Source organism: Brassica napus, unplaced genomic scaffold (genome assembly GCF_020379485.1).
Source record: "Brassica napus cultivar Da-Ae unplaced genomic scaffold, Da-Ae ScsIHWf_2519;HRSCAF=3256, whole genome shotgun sequence".
NCBI lineage: Eukaryota > Viridiplantae > Streptophyta > Magnoliopsida > Brassicales > Brassicaceae > Brassica > Brassica napus.
The window spans coordinates 24,982-38,220 of record NW_026015838.1 but is presented as its reverse complement, the minus strand read 5'-3'; the positions used below and the strand labels follow the sequence as shown (position 1 = coordinate 38,220).

Sequence of the window (13,239 nt, the reverse complement as noted above, 5' to 3'; positions counted from 1 at the left end):
TAATATATTTATAGATAAAACTCTGTCAAAAATTAAGAGCCATTCAGATCATGTATGTATATTTGTTTTGTGGTTATTTCGTCGATTCATATTTGACTTTGATTTTTTTTTAATTCACGAACTAAAACACTTTACTTAAGATCTTTTTGAGCTAGGTTAATTTGTGAAGAGCCACTAATGAGTTGTTTTGTTTGGACATTTTTATTATTTACGCTTGACATATTGTGTTTTGTCTCTGATTTTGAGCGATTTTGAACGATTACATCATCACTATACATATTTTGAATACAAGAGAAAAAATAAACTAAAAATACATGATTAAGTATATATATTTTTTGGTCAAGATTAATATATATATATTAGATATGTATGGTTATCTTCGAATATCCGTTTGGGATTCATATATTATTCGTTTGGTTGAATATCCAATATCTGCTAACTCAAATCCATTCAATATTTTTAAATTCGGATCAGTCTGGGGTTTACAGATTGGGTTCGATTTTTGCGTTGAGATAAATACTGTAAATGCGTATGACTAAAAAAAAAATGAAAACATGCAATCTAAACTTAAACCGAACCAAACTGAATCAGAAGCCTTGTTTAAAAAATCATACATCAACCGAGTTGCAACCCGGTTATCTAAGTAGAGAGTAAAAGGGTAATTTCAAATAATTTTTTTCCTTTTAACCGTTTCAAATAAATTTTAGAAGTGGAATACTAGGTGAGCCGGATTCGAAGCCTTTGGACCCGTTTTGTTTCTCCTTCTTCTCATTCTTCTTCTTTTTCTTCTTCTTCCTCCCGTGAGCCGTTTCATTTTCGCTCGGCCTTCCTCCAGTTTTTTTATTTTTCTCTCGGTTTCAGGTAATGTTTAGATTCTTCATTGTGCATTCGAATACCCAACTGTACGTTTTGTTTGGATTTCATATTTGCCTCAATTCGATTCTACACTCAATCCACCATGCATGAGCTCATCTTCGATCTGTGTTTATCATATTGTCATATTTGTTTAATCACCCCTGTTTTTCCTGAATTTTATAATAATATTTTGGAAATTGTTTAATAGATTCTCGATCTAAGATTGTTCTTTGTACATAGTTAATCTATTACATAGACATAATCATTACAAGACTGATCTCACTTGTCTTAATTGTCGTTGGTAATAAAAAAATATGTTTTGAAGAATTTTTAAAAAATCATATCCTTTTGTTTTGCACAAGGTAGCAAAATGGCTGACGGTGAAGACATTCAACCTCTTGTCTGCGACAATGGAACCGGAATGGTTAAGGTATGTTTCTTGTTCCCATGGAACAATGTATCATTTAGTTTCTGTCTGAGATCATGTCTCTGTTATTGACTTAGGCTGGTTTTGCTGGGGATGATGCACCACGAGCTGTGTTTCCCAGCATCGTGGGTCGTCCACGTCACACCGGAGTGATGGTTGGTATGGGCCAAAAGGATGCTTACGTTGGCGATGAAGCTCAATCAAAACGTGGTATTCTAACTCTCAAGTATCCTATTGAGCACGGCATTGTCAACAACTGGGATGACATGGAAAAGATTTGGCATCACACTTTCTACAACGAGCTTCGTGTTGCACCTGAGGAGCATCCTATTCTACTCACTGAAGCACCTCTTAACCCGAAAGCTAACCGTGAGAAGATGACCCAGATCATGTTTGAGACTTTCAATGCTCCGGCTATGTATGTGGCTATTCAGGCTGTGCTTTCCCTTTACGCCAGTGGTCGTACAACCGGTGAGTGTAGTCCTAATGCTATAAAGCTTGAAAGCTTTGTACTAGCCCTATTTCAGTTATTTTGGTTTATTCGGGTCTGGTATTTTTTTTATTTTGGTTAGTTCCCTTTGGCCACAATACAAAAAAAAAAATCGGTTTGGTTTGGGCTTCGATTAATTTTGGTTTTAAAATTTTACCGAAACAACCATTTTTTCTGTTTAAGTTAGATAATGTTTTAATTTTTTTTTAAACTCGGATGTTTTTGGTTAATTTCGGTTAGTTCGGTTCAGTTATTTTGGTTAATTTTTAGATAATTCGGTTATTTATCTATCTTATTAAAACTCAAGTACAAAATTGGAGTGTTTGGAGACTTGAATAGGACTATTAAAAAATTTGGAGTGTTTGGAAACATAAATTGTAGTCTTTTAAAAAAAAATTAATTTTGTTTGGAAACAAGGATAGTAGTATTAAGAAAAAAAAGTAATGGGCTTATGTTTTTAAGAAAATTAAAAGTCCATCATATTATAAAAAACTATCTATCTGGGCGAGATTTAAAATATACGAAAACGGGTCAATCTAATCGCATAAAACTTTTTTTTTTCTAAACTAACCATAAAACAAAATTTAAACTTTATACACATATTTCAAATCAAAATAATAATTTAAAGTTGATTTATATCAAAATTGATTAAAACTAATACATATATTCAAAAATGGATTTTTACTAAACTATTTTTCAATAACCATTATACAAAAATGTTGTCAATATATATAATAAAAATACAATACAAAGCCCAATTTGAAATACCAACTCAAATTATCGTTTTTATATTTCCTATTAAGTTTTATAAATATAATATATGTAATTATTTATATGATGGTACATATAAAATACTATTAATTATATGATTACTTATATGATGGTACGTATAAAATACAATTAATTATATGATGACAGTATACGATATATAATAATGAATAGGGATGAGATTTCGGGCACCCATACGGGTTTGGTTCTGATCGGTTTGTGTTTCGGGTTTTCGGAGTCAAAGATTTAAGCCCTGTTAGGATGTTTCTAAATTTTGGTTTGAGTTTGATTCGGATCTTTGCGGGTTTGGTTCGCGTTTGGATAACCCATTTAAATTATTTTTAAAGTTTTAAATCATTATCTATTTTAAATTTCTCAAAATCTATAAATAAAATAATATATTACCTATAAATTTGAATAACATATGTCAGAATACCTAAGCTTAACATATCAATTGGTTTGATTTAAAGTTTTGGATACGGAATCAATAATTATTTTAAGTATTTTGGTGATTTGAGTATACTTTAACTATTGCAGATATTTACTTTTGACTATCTATATATATATTTTCAAGTATTTAAACCAATTTAAAAGTATCATTCTTAATGTTTTATATACGTTAAATCTAAAAATAATTAATATATATATATATAAGTATATAAATCTATTTTTAGATAAATTCGGGTACCCGAATACTTCGGTTCGGATCAGATTTGGTTCTCTAAATAACAAAATTTTGAATAATTCGAATATTTAATCAATTTATGTTCGGGTTTGGTACTATATTTTCGGATCGGTATTGGTTCTGTTCTTTGGATTCATTTTGTAAAACCTTAATAATTACATGAAAAACAAATATCAACATATTTTTCAAAATGTATACCCGCGCGCCTGCGCGGGTCAAAATCTAGTTATTTATTATTTTTTGAAAACTTAACAAACTGAGAACCGAACCGAAATAGTTTCAGAAGCTTTTCAAACTAACCGAACTCAAAACTGAAACCAAACCGTTCTGTATAGTGTAGAGTATAAAGCTTTTGTTTGATTATGGTATGTGTGTTGCAGGCATCGTGCTTGACTCTGGAGATGGCGTGAGCCACACGGTTCCTATCTACGAGGGTTATGCACTTCCACATGCCATCCTACGTCTTGATCTAGCAGGCCGTGACCTCACGGACGCGTTTATGAAGATCCTAACCGAGCGTGGCTACTCTTTCACCACCACAGCAGAGCGGGAAATCGTCAGAGACATAAAGGAGAAGCTCTGCTACATCGCTCTTGACTACGAGCAGGAGCTAGAGACATCCAAAACTAGCTCATCTGTTGAGAAGAACTACGAGATGCCTGATGGACAAGTGATCACCATCGGTGCTGAACGGTTCCGTTGCCCTGAGGTTCTTTACCAACCGTCTATGATTGGTATGGAGAATCCAGGTATCCATGAAACAACCTATAACTCCATAATGAAGTGTGATGTCGACATCAGAAAGGACTTGTATGGTAACATTGTGCTTAGTGGTGGAACCACAATGTTCCCTGGGATTGCTGATAGAATGAGTAAGGAGATCACTGCTTTGGCTCCAAGCAGCATGAAGATCAAAGTTGTTGCTCCTCCTGAGAGGAAATACTCTGTCTGGATTGGAGGATCTATCTTGGCCTCACTCAGTACCTTCCAGCAGGTACACACCTAAACCATTTAAGTTGGTTCCTTATCAGTCTCTAGCTACCCTGCAGCTTAACTAAATCAAGATGTTTTGTCTTAATGTGTGCAGATGTGGATTGCAAAGGCAGAGTATGATGAGTCAGGCCCATCCATTGTTCACAGGAAGTGCTTCTAAGTTCAAAGTTCATCATTTTTCTGAAAATAAGTGTTATGCTGCTCTTTGTTTTTTTTTTTGTTCTTTTATATTTTGAAACTTCGGCCAAAGACATTTTCAAGGATTTATTTTCTTATTCTTATTTAGTTTCAACTTTCAACTGTCTTTTTAAGTGAATAATAATATCTCTTTCTCTTTGATTATTACATAGCCAATGTGTAGTTATCTCTGTTTTATCTTGTACACTTTTTATCAACTGAAGTTGTAAAGTATAGAAAGTGTTGCAATGCCTAAATTGGAGATACCAAATGATTTAAAGAAGAGAAACCAAGACATACAATAAATGCTGAGTTAAGGAACCAAAAAGTCTGATTAACATTGGAGACACCAAATGAAAAAAGAAACTCAAAACAAAAAGCTCACATTACATGACACAACAAAGAGGAGAAGACATCTTAGTAGGTTTGGTTCAGGGTTCAGGGACGGTCTAATAGCCTCTGCCTGCAACCCATGTGCTGTTCAAGAAACTTGGTGAGCCTAATATGCTTAGAACTCCACTGATCAGCCAGCTTCTGCTCCTTGGCCTCAGCGTCTCTCCTCAAGCCCACAAGCTGTTCTCTATACTCTCCTTCAATCTTCTCCATTGCCATCTTCTGCTCTTCCCTCAAAGCCTTCATCTTTGCCTCAATCTCCTCCATCTTCTCCCTTTGTCTACTCGTCTTCTCTGACTCTAGCTGCAGCTCCAGTCTCCTCAGCCTCCAAGCCGCCTCCTTCTTATGCTCAGCCCATGCTCTGTGTCCTTCCTCCAACTCTCTACAACACTCCATGAGCTCTGACATGAACACACTCTCATTACCACCACTACAAGACGGTATCATACTCCCTAACACATGAGTCTCTCCTCTCTCAGGCTGCTGCAGCCATGGTATAGGCGGTTGAGGTGAAGCTGCAGCCACTGAGGAAGGTGATAAAGTGAGAGTCACCGAGGGAGGTCTCACAGAAACACTGTTCCCGTTGTTAGGAGTAGCTAACCAAGGCGGGATCACATGATTAGAAGGAGGACCATTAGAACTAGCCATAGGGACCGAAACAGAGCGTTCTTTCACAAGCTTCTCAGCGAAACTCTCGAGGATCCTATCGTACTTGCTCTCGTCAATAGGCTCGACTCTCTTGTTACTCTCTTTCTCCTCTCTCTGCTGCTTCTCCTTGAACACTTCCCACCACTTCCCTAACCGCTTCGCCGTCCTCCCGGGAACCTCGGCGGCGATCTTCTTCCACTTGTTGCCGTGCTTCTCCTGTAAACGGATCACAAGCCTCTGCTCTTCCTCGGTCAGAGACCCTTTCTTGATCCCTGGCTTGAGGTAGTTCTTCCACCGCTCTAGACAAGACTTGGCGTCACGGTTGAGAGGCTTGTTCATGCGGTCGGAGACGAGGTGCCATTCTCTAGGACCGAACTGTCTGACGTAGGCGCGTAGCAATGCATCTTCTTCACCAGTCCAACGTTGCCTCTCCTTCATCTCCTTCTCCTCGAGACATCACTCCTTCCCATCTCAACACCATTCCTTCTTCATCTGCGTTAATTTTCCAAAAAAGATCAAAACTTTAAGATCGAAAAACAGAGCAACCCATTTGAAACAGAGGGATCTGACACTCAAGAACCATCAAAGATGAGAAAGACTAACACTTTAACAAGGCTGAAACCAGAACCGAGTAGTTAATGGTTGAAACCAAAACAGAGGAGTTAATTGTTGAAACCAAAACAGAGGGGTTAATAGTTGAAACCAAAACAGAGGAGTTAATAGTTGAAACCAAAACAGAGGAGTTAATAGTTGAAACCAAAACACTATTGGCGTAAGAGCATTCAAGATAAGAGAGTGTGCAAGGAAAAAAAATTGCTCACAAGATAATCTTGAAAAGGAGAATCAGAGTAACTTCTTCCATTCACACAGATTGTTCTGTCTTGGACTTTAATCTCGTCGGCGAAGTGGAAGAGGAAATGAAAAGACCAAAGAGAGAGGCTTTATAAACCAGACAACGTACCCGATTAGTAGATCACAGAGACGGCAGATTGATAAAAGAAATCTATCTAATAAAGGAGGAAAAAAGTTTATCGACTGGGACACTGACGTTTCTTCGGCTATACGCACAAGTGGTGAAAAAACTCTCTTAACAGTGGCGCGTGGAGGTAAAAGTTTGATATTCCATTAGTTTGTTTGCTAATATGATATTTTTTTATTTTTATTTTTATTTTACATTGGGATCTCAAATTCGTTTTCAATAACATTAAAGTAAACAAAAGTCAAATTTGATTCAAAATATAGTAGTATCTATGATAAAATTATTTTTAAAAAATGATAATAATATTATCATCACATTTTTTGTTTTAATCAATTTTAATAAATCTATTATATATTGAAATACATTTACAATTTTTTCTTAAAGTTAAAAAATTTAGATCACGTAATTAAAGAAACTACTCAAACTTGTTAAACACATCTATAGATTTGGAAATTTTTCTACGATTTATATTGCTTAAAATAGATATTTGTTTTCTGTAATGTATTAATTTGGTAAATCTACTTTTTGATTTCTTTATTTAATATATACACAAGAGACTAATGTTTTAGAAAAAAAAACTATGTAGATCTTTCAAACAAGTATATTTTCAGAAAAGAAAACTATTAATAAACTTAATCTTTTTGACAACATTATTCAATATGTAGTGATGTAATTATTTTTTTTTTTTGAACCAGGTGTAAATTTTTTTTTTTTGATCAGTATTGTTATACATAAACAAACCGTTTTCTTTACATTTTAAATTGGTTTTGGTGGGTAAAAACAGGATTTGACGTATGAGTAATTGTTGTTGAGATGGACACGTATCAGAAAATGAGGATGGTGTCTTTTGCAAAAGCATGTAAAAACAGTAATGGTCCCTAGAAACCCTACCAAGAAATCTTTTTCTTTGTTCCATCACATCCGATTACCACTACTCAACACTACTTGTGTTTGCTACCATGCACACTTTTACTCACTGGCGTAATTTAGAGACTCCTAGTGCTATAATCAGGCAGACAAAGCTTTCACTCTTTTATGATTGACTCTGTCACTCTCTACCACCTCCAACTTTTCTTAGCTTATACTAATTAGGCAACCACATACATACATATTAATGTATGACGTCACTATATGCTTCGTAGTCACAGCCAATATTATAAATTCAGTCGAGTATTTATTACCTTAGAGATAGCTTCTTCCTTTCTAATCTTTTTTCTTTCAGAGATAGCTTGCTTCTTTTCGTTTCTTGGATGATCATTGTCGCCAAAAAAAAAAAAAAAAAAATGATCATTTTGAAAGTTACAGTTCGGGGTATCTTCAATTCTACTATATTTTCAATTCTAAAATAAATTTTGGAGTAAAAATTTTTCAATATTATTCTATTTTTACTCTATAATAGAGTAAAAATAAGTTTACTTTAAATATAGAGTAAGTTGTTTATTTTTTGTTCATCACTCTATTTTTCACTCTAAAATATAGTACCATTGAACTAGAATTCAACTCTATTACAGAGTTACTCTATTTTAAAGTGAAAAATAGAATAAACCATTAGATATGATCTTAGTTTACATTTCTAGAGTTACAACTACCGCGCTAAGTCCTAGCAAAACAGACTAAAAGTAAAATAATTTTATTTTATTACGTAAACAAGATATATATTGATCTAATAGGATTATTCATGGAAATGCCAATCAAAATTTGGTTTAGGAATATAGGTAGTAAAATATATATATATATATATATATATATATATATAGATGTGAAATTGCATCTTGTATACACAACATTTTCTCTAGTTAAGTCAATACCCTAAATCCCATACCATGCTACTTTCTATAGATAAAAAACTTATTCCATCATAAATAGCTTGTTAATTTCATCATTCTTTTTTGGGTCTTAAACCAATTCACTCTATATATATAGGTAGTTGACAAAAAAAACAGCCATCATGGTTTTGATTAAAAAAACAACAACAACCACATGGTTGGTTGATTTTACCAAAACAAGAATAATATGTTTGGTAGGAACTAGTGGTAGGCCTTGGATTGGTTTACGCATGCTTCTAGTTGCGTATATTGAGATATGACTAATCACACATGTTGGTCTCTGTGACTCGTATCACGGTCGAGATTATGAACTATTACGAACACGAATTTATGACAGAGAGAAAGCTTGAGCTTGAAGAAGATGGAGTTCGTTACATAGATAACTTTCTCATTTTTAGTTATTCAATTAATGCTTGCAAATGTACATTATACTAGGTAATCATGCTGAGGTATATAATATATACAAATTGTTTTACAGAAAAACAATGATTAAAATGCAAAAAAAAAAATGAAATTTATATAATTTGTGTAACTTCGTACTTACAAAATTATTATTGTATTTTGCAAAATAAACTTACACATGACAATGTATGTGATTAACGTTCAAGGAATGGGAAATTTCATACACGATATATTAGTTAGTTTCTATATGTATTACCAGTTAGGAATCTGATATGAAAATACATTTAAATTAATATATTTTGATAAATGATATAATAAATAATAAATGATATAATGTATAGAGGTTGATGGCATATATTGTAATTTTTCTAATAAATGAATAGTTGTTTAAATATGGTGTGAAAAGAGTTGTGGTGTTGACACATAAGTATAATGGTAAACTTGCTAATAATATATAAAATCAAAGTTTTTTATTGCTTCTTTTTTAATAACAAGGGGGTATAATTGAAGTTTGAACTAACTAAACCGAATAGATATATTGATCTACTTAAAGGAAACCGACTCAATTTTTAACTGAAAATTTAATTTTCATGTGAACTGGTATGCTATTTTTTATTTTTTAAATTAATATTAAATTTTATTCATTGAAAAAACAATTTTACATCAAATGCACCTTTATTACAATAAGCTAATCCTTTATAACTTATACTCCTATTGAAATTGAAATATTCACAATCTTGTTCCAAACCAAAATTGCAGCATTCCTTTTATACCCTTTCCACCTTTTGTTCTCATCAGACAGTTTGTTTAGAACTCCTTTTTCAATCGGTATGATATTCAATATGCACACATCAGTTCGAATCTTCTGTGATGAAAACTGGTTGCGTTTGTTAGAGGTTGGATTATCAAACAGTTTGATCATACATACTAATATTAAATACAAAAGATCTTGAGAGCAAATCAAAAACTCATTTGGTACACACGTTGAAATCGTCTGATAGTTTTTGTCTTCGGTAAATATAGCTTTTGGACTGTAAAGCGTATTTCCATCACAATTTAAATAACGCATATTTTATACAAGTTTGAACACAAATCATAAGTGTACGATTCCAAATAAGGGTATGGTACATACCCTTTTGACAAAATAATATCACCCGGCACGAACTCTTTTGGTATACCACAACAAAATCCAAAAACTGGCAAACATTTGTAATCGAGTCCAAGTTATTTTTTTTAATTATTTATTTAAATGTTTTAGTATTTTATTTACGATTTATTTGTGTACACATGCAAATAAGAGTTTGTAAATAGCGAACCTAAGAAGTTCTCTCCACAAACTAATATTGCGTAGTAATATCTTCTATCATTTAAAAAAAGTTGTACCTTAAAAAAAAATCAAAATTGTACACTTGTATTCAATTAGTCATTGCTAGTTGTAAATTTATTTGGATCTCTATTATTATACAGTAGCAGCACTAACACATCCTACACAATTAGTGAATTAAATTTTGAAACCAGTTTAAATCTGTTTATTTTTTTATTATCTAGAGGTTCTGGACCAAAGTTCTTAATTTCCCGGACCCGAGATCTGGCCGGCGCTGATACTACTTTAAATCAGTTCATTACTTCATAATGCTTCATGCATTTAAAGACCTAAACAATGATGATCTAAACACAATTTTAATTAGTGGAGAAAATTATTAATAAAAACAATAGTATAAATATAGGGTTGTATAATAGAATGTGAAACAGAGCAAAAGCACTAAATAATAAAAGTAAATGCTGAGGGAATCAGAGAAAAGTGTTAAGAAATAATAGTGAGAGATGAGATGACATGACATATGAGTTGTCAAATTGAGGCAGATCCTTTCTCTGATCTTCCCTCTGCCATCTCTTGCCGTTTACCTCATGTGCTCCATCCCCTCCGGCTTTTTCTCTCTTTTTCTGTATTTTTCTTTTCTTTTCCTCTTTTTACTATTTATGATTAATTTTCCTTTTTCCATATAACTTCTTCTGACCATGACAAAAGTATTATTGTGCATTTGGATTGAAAAAACAAATTTGTCTTTTGTGTTTGTAAAATTTATTTAATTTGGTTGTTAAGTAATTTAAGTTATCTATAGTTTTTTCAACAGTTAAGATAAATTCATTACTAAAACACATATATATATTAGTTTATTTGTTTCAAAACACATCTCCAACAATGCCTCCAAATTTGATGTTAAAATTATATCAAATTTAGTGTTTTGGTGTTCTATTTTTTTTTGTCTTCTTCAACCATAACACCAAATATTACACAAAAGTAATATTATATATTATTTAATATTTTTAGTTTTAATAATTTTTAAATTTGTTATTAATAATTTTTTTTTGTAATTTTATGTTTTTAAATTTTTTTACATTTATATTTTTCGGTTTAAAAATATTATACCTTTTATGTATTTATTTATAAAAATATTATAATAAAGTGTTAAAATTATTAATTATGAAAAACACATAAAAATATATATACTATTAAAAATAAATTATTCTTAAAAATCTTCAGAAAATTAAAGAGAAAAATTATAAAACATATATAAAAATGTTTAAGGAAAGTATCACTCCAAAGACCAAGGCACCAAGGTATGTATAAGAAATCATATGCATGCAAACAAGGGATTTTTGCAAAATTGACTTACAACTTAAAGTCAAACACAAAACTAACCTCCTTTTTTTTTGAAAATTGGTTTTGCCCTATTCACCCCATAAGTTCATATAATTTACGAAAATGCCATCAATTTTTTTTTTTTTTTTTTTTTTTCGAAAATGACATATTTACTCTCTCACCCTCATCATCTTCAAGTAATTACAAGATTGCCATTATCATCAATACCACAACCACCATGAACAACCAATTTGAAGCTCTTAATGCTCCCAAAATCGATTTACCCTTCTTCTTTTTCCATTCTTGTGAACTAAACACAACATATCTATCACTTTCTCTCCACAATGAGCTAAAAAAACCCAAGATTTTGATTCTAAAATTTTAATGGTTCATAGAGTCATAGAAGCTAACGATTATGGGTGGGTGACTTCCGTTTGTGATTCTGTGTGCTTGGAGAAGCCTTATGTATGCTAAGGAACTTATCTCACCAATTTAAGGTATGACATCGAGTTTTTTTCCAGATCTGTTCGTCAGACGACTTACTTGGGAAGTCGTCTGGCTGTAGACGACTTACCTTTCAGTCGTCTGGCTGTAGACGACTTACCTGGAAGTCGTCTGGTCAACGCAGAGGTTATTTTTGCAATTGACTTTGAAATCTGTAACCTGAGACGACTGAAAGTTAAGTCGTCTACTATTGTTTGGTTTCAAAAAAAATTCCAAAGAACCTAGACGACTTACATTTCAGTCGTCATAGGTTAGTTTTGTATTTGACTGGATAATTTCAGAAGTTTGACTTCCCCAGACGACTTACATTTCAGTCGTCTGGCGAAAATTAAAATAATAATATTTTTTTTAAAGTAAACGACTTACAATTAAGTAGTCATAGGTTAGTTTTGCAATTGAAAAAAAAAACTTCAAGATTTAATTATACACAGACGACTTATAATTCAGTCGTCCACCAGACGACTTAATTGTAAGTCGTCCAGGATTTTTTTCCGAGATTCTGGTCAAACCTCGTAAATCCTGGACGACTTACATTTCAGTCGTCTCGTGGACGACTGAATTATAAGTCGTCTGTATATAATTAAATCTTGAAGTTTTTTTTTTCAATTGCAAAACTAACCTATGACGACTTAACTGTAAGTCGTCTACTTTTAAAAAAATATTATTATTTTAATTTTCACTAGACGACTGAAATGTAAGTCGTCCAAAAAGTCAAACTTCTGAAATAATCCAGTCAAATGCAAAACTAACCTCTGACGACTGAAATGTAAGTCGTCTAGCTTTTTTGGAGTTTTTTTTAACCAAACAATAGTAGACGACTTAACTTTCAGTCGTCCGAAATAACAGATTTCAAAGTCAATTGCAAAAATAACCTCTGCGTTGACCAGACGACATATAGTTTAGTCGTCTAGACAACTTAGATTGAAGTCGTCCGCGTCTTCTCCAAAAGTTTTTAAGTCTTCTACGTTAGTTTTTGAATAACTTGTATTTTTAAGAGTGATAAGTAACTTCAAGATATGTAAAACTCATATTTACAAAATATGTTCTCTCCCTTAGTTTTACTAAATTTGACTAAGTTTTTCAATGCAAACTTATAAAAAATATGATATGCTTTGACTAGTTACTATTGTTTGTTTCCATCTCTTACCAACATTCTTGTTTATTAAGATGAGAAAAAGGCCATTGGAGTTTATTATTGCATATGAGAGATCCAAAGATAAGAAAAAGGCTACTGAAGTCTATTATTTCATTAATTTGTAAATGTGTAAACACATTGTTAGCACATTTAATACATCTTGGAAAACATTATTACTGATTTTACAAAAAATTCACAACTAAAAGAGTATACATGCAATTCATAAAACAGACTACAAACAAAACTATTATAGATCATTCATCTACAAAGACAAGCTTGGATTCCACTTGAGTAGACAAGACCAGACAACTTT

General features: G+C 32.4%; 2 protein-coding genes across 2 annotated transcripts; one reads left to right on the top strand and one right to left on the bottom strand.

The window, feature by feature from the left end:
- Positions 1-1,209: 1,209 nt before the first annotated feature.
- LOC125601292 (actin-1-like) lies at positions 1,210-4,518 on the top strand. The gene is made up of 4 exons (XM_048773557.1): positions 1,210-1,285; positions 1,360-1,753; positions 3,606-4,219; positions 4,313-4,518. Exons 1-4 carry the CDS (start codon positions 1,226-1,228, stop codon positions 4,376-4,378), a joined length of 1,134 nt encoding a protein of 377 aa, XP_048629514.1. The 5' UTR covers positions 1,210-1,225; the 3' UTR covers positions 4,379-4,518.
- Positions 4,519-4,669: 151 nt separating this feature from the next.
- On the bottom strand, positions 4,670-6,501 carry LOC106392908 (transcription factor AS1-like). The gene is made up of 2 exons (XM_013833682.3): positions 6,258-6,501; positions 4,670-5,928 (listed from the first exon to the last, which is right to left on the bottom strand). The coding sequence occupies exon 2, from the start codon at positions 5,872-5,874 to the stop codon at positions 4,834-4,836; it is 1,041 nt and encodes a 346-aa protein (XP_013689136.2). The 5' UTR covers positions 5,875-5,928; positions 6,258-6,501; the 3' UTR covers positions 4,670-4,833.
- Between the last annotated feature and the right edge of the window lie 6,738 nt (positions 6,502-13,239).